Genomic DNA, 23,387 nt, shown 5'->3' with positions numbered 1-23,387 from the left:
TAAATTACCTTACAAATTATGAAATTAAAAAATTATGAGATTAAGAAATTATGAGATTCAGAAATTATGAGATTAAGAAATTATGAAATTACAAAATTATGAAATTACAAAATTATGAAATTACAAAATTATGAAATTACAAAATTATGAAATTACAAAATTATGAAATTACAAAATTATGAAATTACAAAATTATGAAATTACAAAATTATGAAATTACAAAATTATGAAATTACAAAATTATGAAATTGCTTAATTACAAAAATATGAACATCTAAATGAGGGAATACATTTTTAAATAGGGCTCAACAAATATCGACAAATGCACATGGCTATATAAAAAAATGAGAGAAAAAAAAAAAATAAAATGAAAATGCAAAGTATAAATGTGAACGTATGCACAAACACGCGAAGCACATGCCACAGGGGGGAGTCAGAAAAGCTGAAGATTCAAAATTTGAGTTGGAATGAGAAAATTCAAAATAGGGGAAAACAAATCAGAAGGGTATAAAATAAAAAGCACAAGGATGAGCAGAAAGACGAACACAGGGACGAGACCTGGTTAACAAACTTTTCGTAGTAGAACTGCCCAGTTGTTACAATCAAAAAAGAAATCTTCAATAAACACTCCTCTTATACTTTGACATAATTCATACAACTCCTCTTTTTTAAAAACGTGGTAGTATCTCTGCAATTTTAAAAGGTCTACAAAGGAGGGAAGAAAAGGGAATACAAAAGAAATTTAAAAAAAGGAAAGGAGAAAATTTTAAAAAAAGAGATACAAAGAGAAAATAAAAAAAAAGTAATGCAGAAAAAAAAAAAAATATTTCATGGTACTTGACGCATTTTATAATAATAATAACGTACATTCAAAACATGCAGATTTATTTATTTTTTATTTTTTTTTTTTTACAAGTGAAAGAACAATTATATATTCTTCTCTCTCTCTCTCTTTCTCTTTGTTTCTTTTTTTGTTTTTTTTGTTTTTTCTCTTTCATTTTATTTTTCACATTTGGTATCATCCCGCAAAAATAAAAAATGTATTCACATCTAAAAACTTTGAGCAGTTTAACAAATACAGTAACTATAAGATGCACAAATGTAATAATTCTGTACGCACATACTACTTTTCTACGTAAGTAATATTTCTATATGAATGTTATTACACGTGTTTGCACTTGTTTGTACCTTTTTTTACGGGCTGACATTGTTGGATTTGTTCTTCATTCGCTTCTATTTTGTGATTGGGTTGCAAATACCATGGCACAAAGACTAAAGTAAAGGAAAAGAAAATATATATGTATATATATGCACGTATTTATGTATGCTTGTACTTATGTATTCATGTATGTGTGTACGTAGGAGATGTATGGTGTGCCAATGTTTCCAATCGGACATTTATGCAAACGAGCATACATTTAAAACAGTGTAAACAAGCGCAGTATGTTTAACATAATAAAGTGGAAAAGAGAGGGGCACAAAATTAGTATGCAAAAGGTAAGGCTTAAAACAACAACAAAATAAATACGATAATGCAAAATAAATATAACAAAATGAAAGACTTCTTATAGCTACATCTTTTAACTTACTATCTTGGGAATCGAATTTCCTGTTTCCAACCACATTTTCTTGCTGCTCGTAAGCCCTACCCAAAAAAAAACAAAAAAAACAAAAAAACAAAAAAACAAAAAAAAAAAGATGAGCAAATTGCCAAGCAAACTGCTAAGTAGTACAACCAGAAATACAAAAAATAAACATATCAAATGATAACATGGTAAGGTAAAAAAGGGGAACAATTTAACCATCGGATGCAGGATTAAATTTACAATCATAAACCGCGTTTGCTCGCGTGATTGATGGAGGTGCAGTTTTCCATATTTACGCAAACTATTCATTTATTTATTCAATTTTTTTATTTATTTAACTGTATTTAATTTATGTTTTTTTGTTTTTCCTTATTTACCAAACGTATATTAAAACCCTTCCGCCAATTTTGGTGCATCGTACCATCTCGGACACAGCTCGTTTTCTACGCAAAAAAAATAAACAAAATGGGCAAAATAAACAAAATGGGCAAAATAAACAAAATGAACAGTGTATTATATGCTTCTAGTTTTCTTCCCTAATTCTTCAATTACCTCTTTTCGTGCGTGCCAATATGATGGATAACCGCCACAGAGATGCATAGATCGGCTACGCCTGAATGGTAAAAAAAAAAAAAAAATTATAATAATAACATAATGTAATAATAATCCAATGAAGTAATAACATAACACGGGAAAGAACAACAGAGAGAGAATCTCAAAAAAATATAGCTGCTCCAACGTCAAATGCCAAACAATCAAAAGGCATTCTAATAATTTTACTTGATTTTAAGGGTATATTAACACAGTTAGCCAAAAATAAATCCGTGTTACATTTTCTCTGAGCTAATTTTAATAAATAATAGCTAAAATCTAAACCTATAAAAAAATATTTACATGATCCTTTTACATTCTTTCCGTTTCCACAACCAACATCTAAGATAACATTACCTTCCTTTTCTTCATTAATAATATTCTCCACATTATTCCACGATTTGTATCTGTCAAAATGGGTTTATATAAACAAAGAGGAGAAGACACGTTTGCATGTACATAAGAATGTATACACACACGTATATGTTCCTGTGTATGTGTGCATGTGTGTACTAAGAAACATATGTAGTCTTTTCCTTTCTCCCCTTCTAAGTACCTGGTATAACAGAAATGTTGAGCTATTTGATTGTAAACATCAAGGACGTACGTCTTTTCCAAACTATCAGAGGTGTAATCGTTTACATTTATTGGGATACACGTTTTTTCCTGCTTCTCGTCTTTAATAATCTCCTTTTTGTAGCTATTTTGAATTAACATATTTTTTAAGTTGTTTTCGTTGATATATCGAAAAATGAGTAAGAAGCTGTCCTTTCGGTCTACAACCTGCAACGAGTGCGTATAATCATATACACACGAATACACATATATACATACCCGTACACATATATGTATATATGCGCATGTACATATATATACACATGCACATATATACGCCCATACACATATAAGTGAATGCTGACTGCTTTCCCTTTTTCCATCGCATACACACTGCAGCAAACAATTGAGCAAATTTACGCATTACTGTGTCTTCCAGATTTATTGTTTTTTTCTTTGGAACTCCGAATAGAAATTCATATCTCAATTTGCCTTTAATTCTGAGCAAGGCATTTTTTGGCATTAACAAGTTTATTTTTCTTTCTGCGGGTGGGATGCAGTTGAATTGGGGGGGATGTCTACGAGCATACGCATATATGCGCACACATACATATGCATACATACACAAATAAGCATACATACACACATATGCATACATACACAAATAAGCATACATACACACATATGCATATATGCACACATACACACATATGCATATATGCACACATACACACATATGCATACATATACTTATAATCATATGCACAGTCCCCCTCACATACATGTGTGTATAACCGTGGACATACTGTATGCGCCACGAGTTCTTAGGACCAGAATTGTTCATACCATTCATGATATCAAGGAAGGACATTGGCAATTCGTTGTGTAGGACTAAGAAGGCTATTTCATCCTGTAAGAAAAGAATAAAATAGAGCATATGTGTGTTCTATACATTTTGTAGTAAAGGTATATTTATTTAGTCTACATATTAGCTTGTTTATTCGACGGTGTACTCATTTGCTCGCTTACCCCTCTGTATATATAAATATAAATATAAATAAATGTATATGTATATGTATATTTATATGTATAGGAATATATTTTTTTTTTTTTTTTTCCCTCCTCTAAGAGATTACCTCAAATATGTAACTCGACTCGATGACGTACTCGATAGACTTTTTGGTATGACATTTCAAAATGGAAACCTGATTAGGTTGTTTATTATTTAATAAACTTATAATATGCTTTAAAAACTCAGGAGAAAAAAATGCTGTAAATTCCTTAATGCAGTAAGACTTATAAATTTTGTTCGGTGTACTCCGACAAAAGTAATGTCCCACGTTGATCTCTACAGAAGGAGTTAGAGGAAATAAAAAAAAAAAAAAAAAAAAAAAAAAAAATGAAAAAAAAGGAAAGAAAAAAAAAAAGAAAACAAAATGAGGGACAATTTAGAATACGTTTTGTGGTAGTTTTGTATTTTGTAAAAACTGGAGTGCATGTGGTTAACCTAACAGTGCACGCTCGTGTGATGCTGTTCCATCTGGTTATCTGCACTAACATGAAGGAAGCATTACCATTATTATTTGTGTACTTAAGCCAACTTTCGTTTTCATAATTTCGAATAATTTCATCAGAATGCTTCTGATCAATTGCATCGTTATAAATGGAAATACCATCGCTGCTGCATCTGGTTAACACAGTGTAATCCTTTACATACACACTAGGAGCATCTTCTTTAACATTATATCTTATGTTTACATATTCTGCTTTAACAGTTATGTTGTTCATCAATACAGCATTCTGCATGGACTAAAAAAAAAAAATATATATATATATATATATATATATATATATATATATAATAAAATAAAGCGGTTGTTTACTGTAGCGCAAATCCTGTGTAACAGTAAAAAAAGAGAGTTTAATATTATGTGTGTCTGTGTGTGTATACCTTCAATCTACACATAACACACATGTTAAATGTACAACATGTATATATACATATACATATATATATATATATATATATATATATATATATATATATATATATATATATATAATGGCATGGACGGACATATATACATATCTGCTATGTTAGGGGGAGATGAGGGAAAATTAAGAACTACTCATTTGCTTTCGTTCTTTTCTTTTTGCCCTCTCCTTTGTCTTTTTTCCTTTTCTTTTTCTTTCCTTTTCCTTTCTTTTCATTACTTTATTGAAAAAGCTAAATATCTGCGAGCATTCCTTCTTTTTGTAAAATTCCAAGTATATGATGTCTTCCTTGTCAACTAAGTAAGCCATACATCTTATGTCAAGTTTCTTAAAGATATTTCGTATTTCTTCTTCGTCCAAACTCTTCAAACCTATTCCTTTAAGTTTTAAAGTGTTTGATACTTTGTATGTTTTTCCATAGCACCTTTAGGGGAATCACGTAGACGGGGAAAAAAAAAAAAAATTATAATAAAAATAATGCATACTTGTATATATTTATCCACACCTGCATACACATATACATGCATTCATGCATGCACAATACGCATTATATATATGTACATAAGCACACGCAGGTAAACCCACATAAGCGGCCGCTTTGTGTATATCGTTTCATCTTAAAACAAACGAGTATATTAAGCCCGTACAAATATATTGTAACAAAAAAGGTAACAAAAAAAAAAAAAAAAAAAAAAAATTTCACTATTACTTGACAGGGTAAGAATGCAAGGACAGTTTTACATAATTCATTGTGGTGTACTATCATAAGTTATATGTTTGTTTATACTCAAGATTAATACGTCATTATTTGTAAGAAGAACTGGAGGCCCTCCATGATTGGAAGTACAGTACGTTATATGGAACTCGGATTAGCGGATTAGCAGATTAGCAGATTAGCAGATTAGCAGATTAGCAGATTAGCAGATTAGCAGTTTATCAGTTTATCAGTTCATCAGTTCATCAGTTTAGCAGTTCACTAGTTTATCGGTCGAACAGTTTAAAGTCCAATCGGTCAAAATTTCAAGCTGCCAAATTCCCGTATTACTACCATTGCTCAATTGACAAAGTTTTACTCCTTTTTTAAAATTTTTTTTTTTATTATAACCACTAAAAAATAAAAAATTTCTCTATATTTTGTTTTTACAGATTTTTGCAAAATTAAAAAAGCTCAGTGACAGATAAATTAGAGGGGGGTAAAAAAAAAAAAAAAAAAAAAAAAAAAAAATGAAGCCGCTTGGGAATTGACAATAATCCATAGCCTTTTGCCAATTAGCAACTCCTCTCATATAAAAAAAAAAAAAAAAAAAAAAGAGAAAAAAAAAAAAGAAAAGAAGAAAAAAGGAAAAGTAGAAAAAAAGAAAAGAAGAAAAAAAGAAAAGTAGAAAAAAAGAAAAGAAGAAAAAAAGAAAAGTAGAAAAAAAGAAAAGAAGAAAAAAAGAAAAGAAGAAAAAAAGAAAAGGAAGAATAAGCCCAGCAAAAAGTGCAGCAAAAAACGGAGTATACATACGATACGAGGAAGAAGGGGGAAAGACATTATAAAAATAAAAAATTAAGTAGAGACAATGAACAATAAAAAAAAAAAAAAAGGTAAACTATGACATAATGTATATCCTGCTAATCTGACAACTCAACTCACTTTAGTGTACTTATTTATCTCCTACTCATTGGGGAAATTAAAGGGTTCATATAAATATCAGCTGTTAATATATGTATGTATGTATGTGCGGATGTATGTATGTGCGGATGTATGTATGTGCGGATGTATGTATGTGCGGATGTACGTATGTACAATGAAGAATGCTAAACAACACAAACGTATGCAAGGGATCTACATTTAAGCCCCTGTTTGGCATACATGCACTGAATTGCTATATTTGTGCTATGTGCATATGTTTATATATGTATATATTCGATCATGTGAAGTGTTCCCTCCTTCTTCAAAAAAAATTATTACCTACAGCTTCGAATGTAGCGAAGAACAACCCGTCTCCCTTAGGTCGACCAACTGGCAGAAACCATAGCAGAATGTTATCACCCTGGAAAAGGCACAGAGAAGAGGGGAGATGTAAGAAAATGGTAGTCATAAATGTGTATGCAGAGGTATACATATGTATGGATGCGCGCAGTGCATAGAGCATATAACTGTATGTTTATATATATATATATATATATATGTATATATATGTATATTGCTCAACGCTCATCGACATATCTCACCAGAACTTGCTTGAAGTTTTCCTCCACCCCCAAGTCGTACATATTTCGCTTATCCCTTTGTCCAATCTGAAACAATAAATAAATGAATGGATGAACAGATGAATGGATGAACAGATGAATGGATGAACAGATGAATAGATGAATGGATGAACAGATGAATGGATGAACAGATGAATGGATGAACAGATGAATGGATGAACAGATGAACAGATGAATGGATGAACAGATGAATGGATGAACAGATGAATGGATGAACAGATGAATGGATGAACAGATGAATGGATGAACAGATGAATGGATGAATGGATGAATGGATGAATGGATGAATAGATGAATGGATGAATGGATGAATGGATGAATGGATGAACAGATGAATGGATGAACAGATGAATGGATGAACAGATGAATGGATGAACAGATGAATGGATGAATGGATGAATGGATGAACAGATGAATGGATGAACAGATGAATGGATGAATGGATGAATGGATGAACAGATGAATGGATGAATAGATGAATGGATGAATAGATGAATGGATGGATGAATAAAAAAAAAAAAGGAAAATTTTATTTATTCATTTTACATAGAAAGTGAGTTGACTGACTATATATAACAACATAAACGAAAAATAAAAAAATGCTAACAACGCAGAATTCCAGGGTTGTATAATTTTTTGCCGTCAGGTACAAGTGGAAAAGGAAAAAGGGGAAAATTATTCTGAACAGAAAAAGCAGCAATGGAAAAATAGTTCTTTACCATCAGGAGTCGACGTTTAAATATTTATATGCATATATATACATATATATAGATAAGTGTGTGTACGTGTTATGCACCATATGTACATGTATAAAATTGTATTAATGTATGATACACGTGAGCATATTATGCCTATCATTTGGATGTATAGAACTATGAATTAAAGTAAAGGAATGCAATTGGTTACAGCAAAATGACGACAGCTAGGACCATCTCCAGGAACAAATAGAAAACGTCGTTGAAGAGAACATTAGGGTTAGAATAAAAGTTGGGGAAGGAGGAGTAGCAATTTATCTCGACATAAAAACAGCAGAAATTCGCGTAAAAAAGACTCAACAAAAAAAATTTGTAATTGTAAAATCCAACGCAGTTTGCAACCTGCAAGTGTTTGGGGATGTTGTAGTAAGAGCACGTGCACGTTTATGTATATGGTAATGTGTACATTCATGTGTTTATTTTATATATTTTATTTTATTTTTTTTTTTAAAAGAAGAAGTAACAAGTGCATAAACAGACACACACTATATGGAGGCACTGTAACTTGGAATAATACAAAATGTATAATTTTTGTTATTCGAAAAAAAAAAAAAAAGACCAAGAACATTATAAGTGAAGAGGTATTTTCTTTTTCTCAAGTATATATGTATTTATTTATTTTTGTTTTTATTTATTTTTTTTTTTTTTGTAGCTTATGAAACGCTCATATTAGATGGATGCGAAAGCGCAATTTTGCCAAAAAGGAATAAAAAAGGAAATAGAAAATATATACTCCTTTACCCATGGGCAGTAGTGGTCCATCTTCAGCACGTTCTTTTTAATTGCCCTGGAAAAGTGTAATATATACATAAGTATATGGACACGTATGTATGCACATTTTATTCCCATTTTATACTTATTTTACGCATATTTTTCTTTTTTTTTTTTAATGAACCCCCCCAATTTGCTAAAAATGAAAAGATCCCTAACTAACAATGCAATAATAACCTGCAGTAATGGGCTCGGTCTGGTTTGTACTTCTTCTCGTGCGGGCAATAGCGCAATTCCCCTGGGGGATAAGGTCAAAGAGAAATTATACGCCCGTACGTGTACACATATATATATATATATATATATATATGTACATATTCATGTACATACATATAACTTAATTCGTAGAATTAAAAATAGGAGAAATACAATACGGCGGGAGATTATAAAAGTCCCTACAGTGCACATACATCATCAGTAACAGCCCCAAAAATTGCACAGAAAAAGGAAATAAACAAAAAGCAATAAAGCATGAAAAATGTACAGTGAAAAATGAACAATAAGCATTGAACAATGGGCAATAAACAATGAACGATAAATATAACTAAGAATCGATTCAAACGCATGAACAACAGTCGTTACGTTCGAACGTGTCGAAAATAACCTGTCTTCTCTCTCTCTTTTATTCGATTAATATCCGGATCTACTTTCCACTCGTAGGTGTCTGTCAAGAGGACAACAATAAAGAAAAGTATCATAGTTTATTCGAATATAAAAATCGGAAACAGTATAGTTGAGTATGTTGTAAGTAAAAAAAAGACCTCGGTAGTCTACTCTTTTTTCACTGAAAGGTACCGGGCACTACACCTGGGTTCACTTTATACGTTTTATAAAACGACCATATCATCAGAAAGAGTAACAAGTGAACTGTTAATGGGATAAAAAAAAAAATTAAAATTAAAAAATAAAATAAAAAATAAAGGGAAAAATAAAGTATAAAATAAAATAAAAAATAAAGGGAAAAATAAAGTATAAAATAAAATAAAAAATAAAGGGAAAAATAAAGTATAAAATAAAATAAAAATAAAGGGAAAAATAAAGTATAAAATAAAATAAAAAATAAAGGGAAAAATAAAGTATAAAATAAAATAAAAAATAAAGGGAAAAATAAAGTGTAAAATGGAAAAAAATAAAAAGTCAACACATCAAAATCGAAGTCAAAAAGGGAAATAAACGTATATGAGGATTCCCCTCGTTCAGACGCCTGTACATGCTCATGTATTTTTGTACAAGTTACTAGTTTAGCACATCCTTCTTTAAATAGATTCTTATCAACGTACTGCTGCTCGACATCAATTTGCAGCAAGACCAAGCAATAAAACTAATACACCGGTTTTTTGAATTAAAAATATGAAAATATGTTTGTGCAATGAAGAATTGATCGCTGGTAAGGGTGAACATATTTCTATACTTCCCCTATGCATGCAAATTTTGGAGTTTTCTCTTTTGTATTGTTATCTTCTCATTTGTTTTGCATTGCTTTGTTATGCTTTTATATATATCATCCATTACAGTTACAAATATGGTGTACATAACTAGGGTTACCAAACCTATTAACTATAAAGTACAGAGGGGTATAATAAAAATGATTAGTAAGAACAGATGCCATCATATTTTTTATTTTACCTTTTTAATTTATAAAATTATGTAAATCTTTACCATTACTGGCAGCATTTGCCTAATTTCCTTTTCAGAGTTATTGGTCTCTTTCATTTTGTTATCTGTGCGGTATATATTCAATTTTTCTCGGTTCTTTTGCAAGTTGGTGTGGACGTACACGAGGAGGGGGGAAGAGAACACGTATGTTCGTGAGTGTGAGTGTGAGTGTGAGTGTGAGTGTGTCTGTATATGTGTATATGTACACGTACATGCACGTACGCATTAATGCACGTATTATCGCGCTTGACAATGTAGGCCTTAATGTACAGCGTAAACAAAAATGATGCAAGGAATATTTTTCTCGTGTTAATGCAAAATTTGAATATGCCAAAATTATAAAAACAAAAAAAAAAAAAAATTTAACATAAATAAATTAAAATAAAATTCGTATTATATTTTCTATCTACTCATAGTTCCACTAAGTAGGACAGGAAAAATGTACATAATAGTTCAACATGCTTTTATTAAAAAAAAAGAGAAGAAGAAAAAAGGAATACATTTCGAAAAGGATGTCCTTTTATGTAGTTACACTTTTTTTTTTTTTTTTTTTTTTTTTTTTTTAAACTAACAAAAAGAAGGCAAATGTAGCTTATTTTAATGAAAAAGGAAAGTAGCTCGTTATGTATTATGCTTAATTAAACCATTTAGATGAAGACAAGCGATTTTTTTAAAAAAAGCATTCTAGTTCTATTTATATGCCCAAAATGTAAATAAAAATGGGAATGCGTACACCTCAGAGTTCATAAAAATAAGATAATGGGCCTTCAACGTTGCAAAATTGTGGAACACATTTTTTTTTTTTTTTTTTAAATCTATTTTTCAAGTATTTGCAGTAATACAGTACTTTGCAATGATGCTTTTTTTTTTATTTTATTTTTTTTTCTCTTTTTATTTTTTTAATTTGGCTAAATAATATCTTTACGCTATACAATAAAAGTCATCGGAAAAAAACTTGAACTTCTTGTGCTAACTCAGCCACAAGATGAACAATTTTTCCGAAAAAAGAAACGAGACAGAACCCTTGACGTTGCAATACATACCCATTCCAATATATATATATGTATATATGCTTACATACTTACGTGCATACATGTGTATACTCGTTAAAGTACAAGAAGACCGAATTCGACAAAAAAAAAATCCTCTTATTTTACGTAACCTCCCCTAAATTTACCTCTAAAACAACTTTACATAATAAATTAACAACAAGTATGTGATACTCTGTTGAATTAAACATGTACATACAAACATAAATACACACATATATAATATGTACATGCATACGTATATACATAATATATACGTGCATACGTATATACATAATATATACTTGCATACATACATACATACATACATACGTACATACATACATACATACATACATACATACATACATACATACATACATACATACATACATACATACATACATACATACATACATACATACATACATACATACATACATACATACATACATACATACATACATACGTACATACATACATACATACATACGTACATACATACATACATACATACGTACATACATACATACATACGTTTAACATTTTTTAAAATTTAGGTATAATTTCATTTGATACCTTTTTGACTTAATATTAGCGTCGGCTAGAACGAAAATAAAATTATTTATTTATGCTAAACTTTTCCTTCTTTTTTATTTTTTAAAAATGTGATAGTCAAGTAAAAGGAATATTTTAATATTAACAAGAAAACCATTTTTATTTAATTATTTAATTTGTTCATTTCACTATTTTTTATTAATTGTTTCAAGCTGAATATTTATGATGCACTTTACACTCTAAACTCTAAGAGAAAAATAAAAATATATACATATATATATATATATAATTTATGCAATATAATTTATGTACATATTTTTTTTGTATACTACGTGGGTAAATATATGTATAAAAGCGCATACAAAAAGTGCGTGTGCGCTTATTCTTAAGCGTGTATTTACGCATAACTCTTTAACAACTACTAATTTTAAATTATTGTGTTCCGCTTGATAGTAATTATTTGTAGAGCCTTAAGAGGAAAAACTGCGTAGTACTTACTTTTTTATTTATGGATAAATGTACTGAGAAATAGCTGGCCTCACTTAAAAAACTGTTCATAAAATATCTATAAATATGAACATGTGCATATATTCTTATATATGTATATGTACATATATATAATATTTATATATATATATATATATACAGGTGTTCATTTACAATTATTTTTCGTTTCTAAACATCAATTAATAAAAAAAACAAAATAAATTGGATTTTATTTTGCAGTTTTAGTATTGTGGAGGTGAAAATACTCTTCACGGACATTACGACCCCCCTATGTGCGTACTTAACTATGTATATATGGTATAAGCGCTATAAGGTTGGTATTAAAAGTAATATATGGCGAAAAAAAAAGAGAACAGCTTATATTTTATATCCTATATGTTACAGCTTAATTATAAATTTCTAATTTAAGTGAGTACTGTTTTACTTTTTTTTTTTTTTTGCTCTGATATACAAAAACGGTACAAGCCTTTTATACCTACATATATAATGCGTACATTTATGCTTCACTAAGCGCAATTTATTAAATTTTGTGCATTTTGTTGAATAAAATTAAAAAATATATATATATGTATATATAAATATGTATATATAAATATGTATATATAAATATGTACATATAAATATATATATATAAATATATATATAAATATATATATATATTTTACATACATATATGTGATATTATTGCTGCATGGCGATTTTTACCTTTTTGCACGAAATATGATCCGTTAACAGATTTTTTGAAGAAATTATGACATAGAGAAATTTTTATTTTATTTTATTTTTATTGCTTTATATATATATTTAGCACAACAAGCTGAGTAAATTCGTTTTGTAGTTACGTATAGCAAATAGAAAGGTAGCTCCAGTTTTTTTTATATCATTTTTTATTTGTATTTGCATTTTTATTTATATGTATACGTGTACATGTACAATTACATATACATTTGCATATACAATTACATATACATTTGCATATACAATTATATATACTTTTGCATATACAATTATATATACTTTTGCATATACAATTATATATACTTTTGCGTATACATTTACATTGTTGTTTCAATTTTTTTCCCTTTTTTCGACGATAAGGTATATATTTTATAACGCCACAAGCGATATTTTTCAGTAAGCACGCCTAGTACTTGAGTGCATACGCCCATACGCATATACGTACATATATATATATATATATATATATATATATATATTTCTATACACGTATTTATTTACGCATATCTTGACTTATCCCCCCCGCCCGATACAATAAAAGATGTCGCACCGTAAGTTTGAAAGACCACGCCACGGGTCGTTGGGTTTTTTGCCAAGAAAAAGATGTAAACGAATGAGGGGTAAGATAAGATCATTTCCAAAGGATGATAAGGAAAAGCCTCCTCATTTCACTGCCTTTTTGGGGTATAAGGCAGGTATGACACATATCGTAAGAGAAGTGGATAAACCAGGATCAAAACTACACAAAAAGGAAATTGTTGAAGCATGCACAATTATTGAATGTGCTCCAATGGTTGTTGTTGGAATGATAGGATATAGAGAAACACCCAAAGGATTAAGAATATTAACTACAGTATGGGCTAATCATGTATCCGATGAGTTTAGAAGGAGGTATTATAAAAATTGGTATAATAGTGATAAGAAAGCATTTACAAAAAGTTTAAATATTCCCCAGTCGACAAAAGAATTACTTTATAAAAGATTAGAAAAATATTGCACCATACTTAGAGCTGTTTGTCATACTCAACCATCAAAAACTCCTTTACGTATGAAGAAGGCACATATTATGGAGATTCAGATAAATGGAGGTACAATGAAAGAGAAGATCAATTTCGTTAAGGATTTATTAGAAAAGAATTTACCTGTATCCACTGTATTTAATGACAACGAGATGATTGATGTTATCAGTGTTACAAAAGGGCATGGTACAAAAGGTGTTGTTAGTAGATATGGAGTAAAAAGATTACCAAGAAAAACACACAGAGGATTACGAAAAGTTGCTTGTATAGGTGCTTGGCATCCAGCTAGAGTTCAATTTCAAGTACCAAGACATGGTCAGAAAGGATATTTTCATAGAACAGAAAGAAATAAAAAAATTTATCGTATTGGTTTAAAAAAAGATAAAAATAGTGCATCCACGGATGCTGATATTACAGAAAAAAAAATTACTCCTATGGGTGGCTTTCCACATTATGGTATTGTAAATGAAGATTTTATTTTATTAAAAGGTTGTGTAGCTGGAACAAAGAAAAGACCCATTACTTTGAGAAAAACATTGGTACCACAAGTGTCAAGAGATGCCGTAGCTCAAATTGCTCTTAAATTTATTGATACTTCATCCAAAATAGGCCATGGAAGATTCCAAACCAGTGAAGAAAAAATCAAATATTATGGACCCTTAAAGAAAGACTTAAAACCATAGAAAAAGGAAGAGAAAAAAAAAAAAAAAAAAAAAAAAAAAATTGAAGAGATACACCGAATTGGAATAATACGATAAGAAGAGTACACCAATACATGTGGTCATTATGCGATTGTACGCGAATTTAAATGTGCATTAAATAAGTATATATGTGTTATATACATATGTGTATCCTTATATATTTTTATTTATTTATTTATTTATTGCAAGTTCATATTATTTTCACATTTTTATGAGCAGTTCAGAAATTTTTGTCCAATTCTTTTTTTTTTTTTTTTTTTTTTGCCCCCCCATTTCTTCGTTCACCATTTTTCAAAAATTTCACGGCAGAATGTAATATAATGACTACATAAAATTAAAACGCTCTGAAAAAAAGAATTTTAATTTCTAAAAAAGTTAGCTAATGGATTAAAAATATTTTAATGTGTAATTCTACACGTAGAACAGTTACGGTGTGATAATCAGTAAGTATGAAAAGAAATGTTGTAGTTGATAAATTACGCTCTTTTCACCATTATTTAATTATTTTTTTTCCGTCAAACTGTCCCAACATGGTAAAGCTTGCACCTTCATTTGTTCGTTTATTTATTATATGTTCTTTTATTTATTATATGTTCTTTTATTTATTATATGTTCTTTTATTTATTATATGTTCTCTTATTTATTTATTTTTTTCCAACGTGCAATGTATTACCATTTTCCATGGCATAATAGTTGATATATATATATAAATAGGTACATATATGCATACCTATAAATGCACTAGCCTATGGACCGATAATGTCGAATTTTGAAAAAATCCATTGAAGGGAAAATTATTTAAAAGATTTTTTCTCTCATTGTGAAAGTTTGCAAAAATATTAATAATGTACACATTTACACCTATTAATATTTGCACTGAGGATAATTTACGTTTACATTGCAATTAAAAACATATTGTTTATGTATCCCATATACATTTTGAATGTTTTAACTCGACGAGTAATTATTCAACTTTAAATGTTTTTCCTTTGGTTAATGCTTAATTGTTAAGTGTGCCTTTTTTTGAAAGTACCTGCTTACACTTATGCATATCTTTTTTTATTATACTTTTATTTCTCTTTATTTTATTTCTCTTAATTTTATTTCTCTTAATTTTATTTCTCTTAGTTTTATTTCTCTTTATTTTATTTTATTTCACTTTATTTTATTTTATTTCACTTTATTTTATTTCACTTTATTTTATTTCACTTTATTTTATTTTATTTCACTTTATTTTACTTTAACTTATCATATTTTACTTTATTTTATTTCACTTTATTTTACTTTAACTTATCATATTTTACTTTATTGTATTTCACTTTATTTTATTTTAACTTATCATATTTTACTGTATTTTATATTGCTTCATTTTATTTTACGTCATTTTATACCACTTCATTTTATTTTATTTTTTTCTCCTAAAATACACACTCCTCGTAGATATAAAATTATTTCGTGCGTTGAAGGGATTATGTTTTCCATTGTATTAACACGTACAAATTTTTTTTTTTTTTTTGATTTAAAATATCTTTAAAAAGGAAGCATATGGGATAAATTGATTTTTATTGCAATTTTATTTTTTAGTAGGCCTTGCGTTTTCTTTTTTTTTGCCTTTATATATACATATATATTCGCATATTAGCAGTAAATTCGCATATATACCCACATATACACGCACATACCCACATATACACGCACATACCCACATATACACGCACATACCCACATATACACGCACATATCCACATATACACCCATATACCAATATATAAACATACAAACTTTTATGCATTACATAAATTGTTTAAGAATATATACATTTATAGCTAACAGAAAAAAGGGTAATATTAATTATTTCCCTTTTTGATATTTAAAAGTAAATTTCCTTTTTTTTTTTTTTTTTTTTCCCAATTTGAACTACAATAGCATTTATGATAAAGAGCTAATTCTCTATTTTCCATATTACACTTCACCCATTATTATACACATTTTTATTTTTAGATAATTTATAGTATTAATATCTATTTTGCCCATCACAATATATAGTTAGTAAATTTGTATATATAATATGTACATACATGTAAACATTTTTTAGCCCTGTTTTAGTTTTTATATTTTTTATTACAAGCTAATGATTAATAGAAAAAGCGAAGTTACGAGTTTCACACCAAGAGCAATTACCAATAGACCCATAAGTAGTAATAGGAGAAGGGGTAGAAATGAAATAACGGATGAACAGAAAAATGAAATTAAAGAAGCTTTTGATTTATTCGATACAGAGAAAACTGGGAAAATCGATTATCATGAACTGAAGGTATGAAGCTTTATTTTTATATGCATTTTTGTTAATGGTGTTTTCTGACTTGCTAAGTACACTTGAGAATAGTTTGAAAAGGGGATAATTTATGTATTTATTTATTTTATATTAATAATTTATTTATTTTATATTAATAATTTATTTATTATTTATTTATTTTACCCATTTTGTTTACCTCCGTTTTTTTATTTTATTTTATTTATTTTTTTTTTTTTATTTTGCTATATGGTAACTGTTTTTACTTCTTCATTTGTTATAGTTTGAGCGAAAAATGTAACAGTATGTAAATATTTCTTTACGATAATTTTTTGATTTTTACTTGTTATGTCTTTTCATTACTTTACTTTAGGTAGCTATACGAGCTCTTGGATTTGATATAAAAAAAGCAGATGTTATAGAGTTAATGAGAGAATATGACAAAACCAATTCTGGATACATAGACTACAATGATTTTTTGGACATTAGTAAAACAAACAAATGAACAATAATGCATAATAGGATATTGATTAAATGAGCTTATATATGTTTATATATAAAAACCAGATAATAAATACAATTTACTCGATCTTTAAAACTAAACAAAATTAGAGAACTATAAATTTATTTCTCTTCGTTTTTGTCGCTATTTGAATATCATGTAAAACTGGGCATTTAAATTCGTGTATATGGCAGTTTTGCATTTTTACATGTACAAGCAATGTATTTTTTTTTTCCTTTTTCCATTTTTATTTTTTCATTTTTTATTTCTCATTTTTTATTTTTTCATTTTTTATTTCTCATTTTTTCTTTTTTCATATTTTATTTCTCATTTTTTATTTTTTCATTTTTTATTTCTCATTTTTTTTTTTTTTTTCGTAGTGACGCAGAAAATTAGTGATAGGGATCCAACAGAAGAAATAATAAAAGCTTTCAAACTATTTGATGATGACGATACGGGTAATATTATTTATTAAGAATGAGTAGGTGCATAGTTGTTTCGTGTGTTTATGGCGTGGTGGGTGTATATGTGTGTGGGCTTTTTTTTTTTTTTTTTTTTTTTTTTGCATAAGGACAAGTTTTTTTGTTCTATGGTACAACATATGATCATTTTGTGAAAGCAGCTAATATGATTTCCTTTTTGTCGTTGTAGTTGTAGTTATCGTTGCTACTGCTACTGCTGCTGCTACTGCTACTGCTACTGCTACTGCTGCTACTGCTACTGCTACTGCTACTGCTGCTACTGCTACTGCTACTGCTGCTACTGCTGCTGCTGTTATTGTTGTTTATTTTTCCCTTTTCATAAATAATTTTTGCAGGGAAAATTTCATTAAAAAACTTGAGAAGAGTATCCAGAGAACTGGTGAGACATGACAAAGGAAAGAAAAATGCAGAGAAAAGAATAAAAAAAAAAAAAGAAAGAAAAGAAAAAAAACAAAAGAAAAAAGATATTGTAAAAGAATGCACACAAATTATGTATTTCAATTTTGTTATCCTCTTCATTTAAACATACACACCCATACGCACATATATATGTGTGAATATATGTATAGGGGGAAAACCTATCCGATGATGAATTACAAGCCATGATTGACGAGTTTGACAAAGACATGGATGGAGAAATTAGTCAAGAGGAATTCCTAAGCATAATGAAGCAAACAAACCTTTATTAACATAATTATATGTATATTAGTATTGGTATTATACATTTATATATTAGTGTAAACAATATGAAAATTAGTACTCTTGTAACTTTTATTAGTAATAAAAAGCTCTATGTGAAATTTATTTTTTTTTTTTTTTTTTTCAATTTTATGCATGACTTGTACATACATTTAGAGTATATTGTGGTAGGTGGTATCGCTTTTTTTTTTATTTTTTTATTTTCATAATTTTTTGCTTATATGTACATATGTATACATATATTAATTCTTTTTTGTGTGTGTATATGTATATATATATATATATGCATACATAGGTAGATATATGTATATATACATATATACATGGGTAGTTATATATATGTATATATACATCGGCAGACACTTGTAGAACAGTTTCCTTTGCATGAATTGTTTTTGTTAAGCATCTTTACCCTTTCTTAAAAAAACAAACAAACAAATGACTTTGTCTTTTCTGCTAAACGATGAATTATAATTCTATAGATAAAAATACCATTTTTGAAGGTTAATATGTTTTCTTTTTTCTTTTTTTTCAATTTTGAAAAAAATATAACTTTTTTATAAAATAATCGTTCTTAATCAACTTTGTTTTTATGCAGCAATTGAGGACTTTGTTCTTCACATAGTTTCATGGTTGTTATGTATTAATGTTGACATTTTTAAAAACAATTCTGAAAAGAAATATTCCATTGCCCTTTTCGATAAGAAACTAGTGAAGTTGTCCAGAAGTATGTTTCTTTTTTTTTTTTTTTTTTTCATTCTTTATCTTCCCCGATGTGTGTACATTCGAAGTGTCGTTGATACAGCTGGCACAGTTTACATTACTGGCACAATTTACATTACTGGAACAGTTTACATTTTTTTCGTATATTCTTCGTTCATTCGCAGCACTGTCAGTCGTAGAGCTAATAAATGGCATGATCCTTACGGTTTCACAAAATGAAAAAACATTTGAGCAAAAATACATGCATACAGACTACTTATGATTTTTCTGAAAAATAGGAGTCTCATCTGTTTTGTCTCACATTTCTGTCTCACATTTCTGTCTCACCTGTTTTGTTTCTGCTTTTTTGTAATTAAGGAAAAAAGCTGCACGCAAAGGGAAATTTATTACAGACTTTATAATTTATTCAATGAGCAATGTCAAACCAACAGGCATATAAAAGTAAAACCAAATAGCTCAATGGCAAACACAATAGTATCAATAGCACCAAATGATAGCATGCATGATAGAACTAATTATAATGGTAGTGACCGTAGCAATACTTACAACTAATGATAGTAGTAAGTTCAAACAAAATTCACTTATTAAATGAATCCTTCAAAATTTTTCAGGACGTTTGTCATATTCTGGGATTTCCGAGATCGTCCTTAAACATTTATGCGTCAGAAAAAGGTTTTCCAAAAAATGCTGATAATTTCTATATGCTTATTATACCACCTGCACATGTACATGTTTTATTTTATGTTGTGTTGTCCTCACACCTTTTACTATATATACGCTCGGGAGAAAATGAAATGAGTGTTATTGTTTTTATTACCATGTAGCTATGTATACATCTTTCCTGTTCATATATTTTATTTTCCAGATATTCAATCTTTTAAAAATATCTTTAAATTATTTATATGTACAATTTTAGAAATTGGAGATATTTTTTATTGATTGTACAGGATGTATAGCTGGGTTACTTGTACTAAGGAAAAACAACGAAAGTTTAATCCTATGTCACATGGGTACGGATTGCATATTTTGGACAATAATACCATGCATAATAAATTTGTATATTTATTTGTATAGGACAACAAAAAAAAAAAAAAAAAAAAAAAAAGATGACAACTGATAATAAAGTAGATAATATAGTTTACGATAAAGTTATCTATGCAAAAATATTTTAATCAGATTAAGTGTCTTTTCATTTTTAACTTGCAGAATATGGCTTAATGATCAATGAATATCTTTTAAATGTTGATCATGTAGAGAGCTTGGCTCACTACATACTTGTAGTAGAAAAGTATTCCCTCTATCAGAAACTCTGCGAAAATAAGATATGGAATGTACTATAAAGAACTGTACATTCAGTGCCAAAAATGATTACATACACATATACACAAGCTAGTACCCATACATATATATATATATACATATGCCGGTATACATACATATATACAGCACCACCATTACCCCCCACCCCCTTCACCAAGCAGATCCTTCCCTGCATATTAATAACTGGAAAGGGGTTTCCAGACTACTCCACTAGGAAAATTCTTAGAGAACTCTTGGATCTGTTTCATTTAGAGGTGATCAAATATGACCTATCTTTGTTACCCATGTTACCTTATTCTTGTCCTTATACAAATGTACATACACATGTGTATATACATATATACACATGTACACCCATATATACACATGTACACCCATATATACACATGTACACCCATATATACACATGTGCACCCATATATACACATGTGCACCCATATATACACATGTACACCCATATATACACATGTACACCCATATATATATATATATGTATATATATACATACACATATATTAATATCTCTTTTCCTATGCGCAAGGGTTCATATATGTACAGTTGCTCCTACATACATATGTATATTTTCTTCATCTTGTATCTGCAGTGTGTCTATGTTGGAGATTATGACCCGTATGGTATTCGCATCTTCTTGAGTTATAAAGAGGGATGTAAAACTAATGAAGAGGGCGTGTATTCTTGCAAAAATATTAAGTGGGTTGGTATGTGCTCAGAAGATATGACATTGTTCCCAAAAGAATCTCTTTTAGCATTAACAAAAAAGGAAAAAAATGTTATACGTAATTTATTAAAAGACAATAATTTAAAAAATAGTTCAACCATTATAAATCAAGTTCATGAAATGAATAAAACAAACTGTAAGTTTGAAATGGAAGCTGTCGAATATTTAGGAATGGATTTCTTCATTCGAAAATATTTAATAAGGAAAATACTGAGAAAGGAGTGGTTAATGTGAACAGGTGCCTGTGTTTTTAACTACCCATATAAGGATCCATTTGCAGCTAAACTGTGCACCCATATGCTATTAATTTATGTGGGCATTTCTCACTAATTACCTTGTTGCCTTTTTAGCAGTTTTCAAATAAAAACTACATGTCTACATGTCCAATATATACATTTTTAAGAACATAACTTTCGGAATTTTTTTTTTCTTATCCCAATCAATCTTCTTCGTATTTGTTAAAATACGCGTACGGTGTAGTTTGGACTTATACAAATGCGATCATTTATACTTATTTGCATATTACATTAATTTTGAATTATTATGTAATTTAATTTATATATTCTGTTCATCATTTTAAATAGGTTAAATTTTTTTTTTTTTTTTTTTTTTTTTTTTTTTACATATCATCATTTTTTAGCCTTCTATTGTCTTGTATATACCTATAAAAAAATTTCGAAATAAAACAACTCTTAATGATTAGACATTTCCGTGAAAAATAAAAAGTATACATGACTTTCGTCAAAAAGATAATAAAAAAATGTTCCGCAATAGCGATGCTATATGGAGGGGTGCGGAGGCAGTTTACATAAATTCTTCCTCGTTTCCCATCTCTATCTTTTAGCCTTAACCTGTTAAGAACATTTTTAGGGACCTTATCTAAGGAATATTTTTGCACTAGTTTTGAGTTCATAAGAAAAGGTTTATTTTTACAGTACATAAAATATGGTAATATATTTTTTTTTAGTCCATTCGTAAAGTATTTCCTAATATATTTGCAACATTTTCCGGCTGTTATTCCCATCTCTATGAGTAATATATACTAACGTAATTACCAATATGCCAGACCAAACGATGTCATAAATATGTATATGTATATATAAATGCTCATAACTTTTACTTATAATATTTATCTACCTACACATGCGCGCATAATTATGTTGTTCAGAATTATGCTCTTTTTAAATTCGTTAAAAAGGCCCAGAAAAAGGTAAAAATTGTAAATAAAATGTTTGTTACTATTTCCCGATCTTAACTATTTTTCTTTTTTTTTTTTTTTTTTTTTTTCAATACTATGTGGTAAACGTAAACGTAAACGTAAACGTAAACGTTTTACAAGCATGTAAGAACACTAATTAACTGCAGTTAGAAGGAGAAACAACGGTGTAGCATCGATTTTTTTTTTATTTTTTCTTAGCCTTTGAAATGGGAAAAGGCTCACATTAATACATATGCATTTACATATATGTAAATATACCATACGTATATGTGTATATGTATATAAATATACCATACGTATATGTGTATATGTATATAAATATACCATACGTATATGTGTATATGTATATAAATATACCATACGTATATGCTATATGTGAATATATATATATATATATATATATATATATATATATATATATTCAGTCGAACGAAAGCAAAGGAAAAACTTACGTGCGGTGTTAGCCTTTGTAAGCTTAAAAAAAAAAAAAAAAAAAAAAGTTATTACAAAAAAGCTTAAATATGCTAACTAAAATTCCACTTTATGTTTAAATAGGTTGGCTAAGAGCGTTACTATGATATATATATATATATATATATATATATATATATTGTTCAAAATTATATACATTTTTTTTTTTTTTTTTAACCAAAGAGCGTAAAAGCAATATTAATAGAGTTGGACGAATAAATTC

At 28.6% G+C, this 23,387-nt stretch overlaps 6 protein-coding genes across 6 annotated transcripts; 3 read left to right on the top strand and 3 right to left on the bottom strand.

Annotated features, from left to right (window-relative positions):
• Positions 1-562: 562 nt before the first annotated feature.
• Positions 563-5,477, bottom strand: PmUG01_10039200 (methyltransferase, putative; the record flags this gene model as incomplete). Its single annotated transcript, XM_029005593.1, has 13 exons — positions 563-705; positions 1,189-1,272; positions 1,590-1,645; positions 1,964-2,029; positions 2,139-2,199; positions 2,367-2,584; positions 2,734-2,960; positions 3,160-3,275; positions 3,579-3,642; positions 3,869-4,080; positions 4,307-4,532; positions 4,947-5,151; positions 5,437-5,477. 13 exons carry the CDS (start codon positions 5,475-5,477, stop codon positions 563-565), a joined length of 1,719 nt encoding a protein of 572 aa, XP_028862166.1.
• A 1,187-nt stretch (positions 5,478-6,664) lies between these two features.
• On the bottom strand, positions 6,665-10,222 carry DHHC10 (palmitoyltransferase DHHC10, putative; the record flags this gene model as incomplete). Its single annotated transcript, XM_029005592.1, has 11 exons — positions 6,665-6,763; positions 6,945-7,010; positions 7,591-7,663; positions 7,890-8,080; positions 8,480-8,525; positions 8,687-8,747; positions 9,114-9,173; positions 9,305-9,376; positions 9,740-9,830; positions 10,022-10,066; positions 10,169-10,222. The coding sequence occupies 11 exons, from the start codon at positions 10,220-10,222 to the stop codon at positions 6,665-6,667; spliced, it is 858 nt and encodes a 285-aa protein (XP_028862165.1).
• Positions 10,223-13,537: 3,315 nt separating this feature from the next.
• RPL3 (60S ribosomal protein L3, putative) lies at positions 13,538-14,698 on the top strand (the record flags this gene model as incomplete). The annotated part of the gene is made up of 1 exon (XM_029005591.1): positions 13,538-14,698. One exon carries the CDS (start codon positions 13,538-13,540, stop codon positions 14,696-14,698), a length of 1,161 nt encoding a protein of 386 aa, XP_028862164.1.
• A 2,149-nt stretch (positions 14,699-16,847) lies between these two features.
• CEN3 (centrin-3, putative) lies at positions 16,848-18,682 on the top strand (the record flags this gene model as incomplete). Its single annotated transcript, XM_029005590.1, has 5 exons — positions 16,848-17,030; positions 17,383-17,497; positions 17,892-17,969; positions 18,329-18,372; positions 18,563-18,682. 5 exons carry the CDS (start codon positions 16,848-16,850, stop codon positions 18,680-18,682), a joined length of 540 nt encoding a protein of 179 aa, XP_028862163.1.
• A 473-nt stretch (positions 18,683-19,155) lies between these two features.
• On the top strand, positions 19,156-21,708 carry PmUG01_10038800 (topoisomerase, putative; the record flags this gene model as incomplete). Its single annotated transcript, XM_029005588.1, has 9 exons — positions 19,156-19,195; positions 19,291-19,419; positions 19,498-19,541; positions 19,773-19,856; positions 20,027-20,087; positions 20,363-20,425; positions 20,622-20,746; positions 20,897-20,989; positions 21,340-21,708. The coding sequence occupies 9 exons, from the start codon at positions 19,156-19,158 to the stop codon at positions 21,706-21,708; spliced, it is 1,008 nt and encodes a 335-aa protein (XP_028862162.1).
• A 385-nt stretch (positions 21,709-22,093) lies between these two features.
• PmUG01_10038700 (conserved Plasmodium protein, unknown function) lies at positions 22,094-22,498 on the bottom strand (the record flags this gene model as incomplete). The annotated part of the gene is made up of 2 exons (XM_029005587.1): positions 22,094-22,136; positions 22,326-22,498. 2 exons carry the CDS (start codon positions 22,496-22,498, stop codon positions 22,094-22,096), a joined length of 216 nt encoding a protein of 71 aa, XP_028862161.1.
• Positions 22,499-23,387: the final 889 nt, after the last annotated feature.

This window comes from Plasmodium malariae, assembly GCF_900090045.1.
Source record: "Plasmodium malariae genome assembly, chromosome: 10".
NCBI lineage: Eukaryota > Apicomplexa > Aconoidasida > Haemosporida > Plasmodiidae > Plasmodium > Plasmodium malariae.
This window is presented reverse-complemented; position numbering and strand designations above follow the sequence as displayed.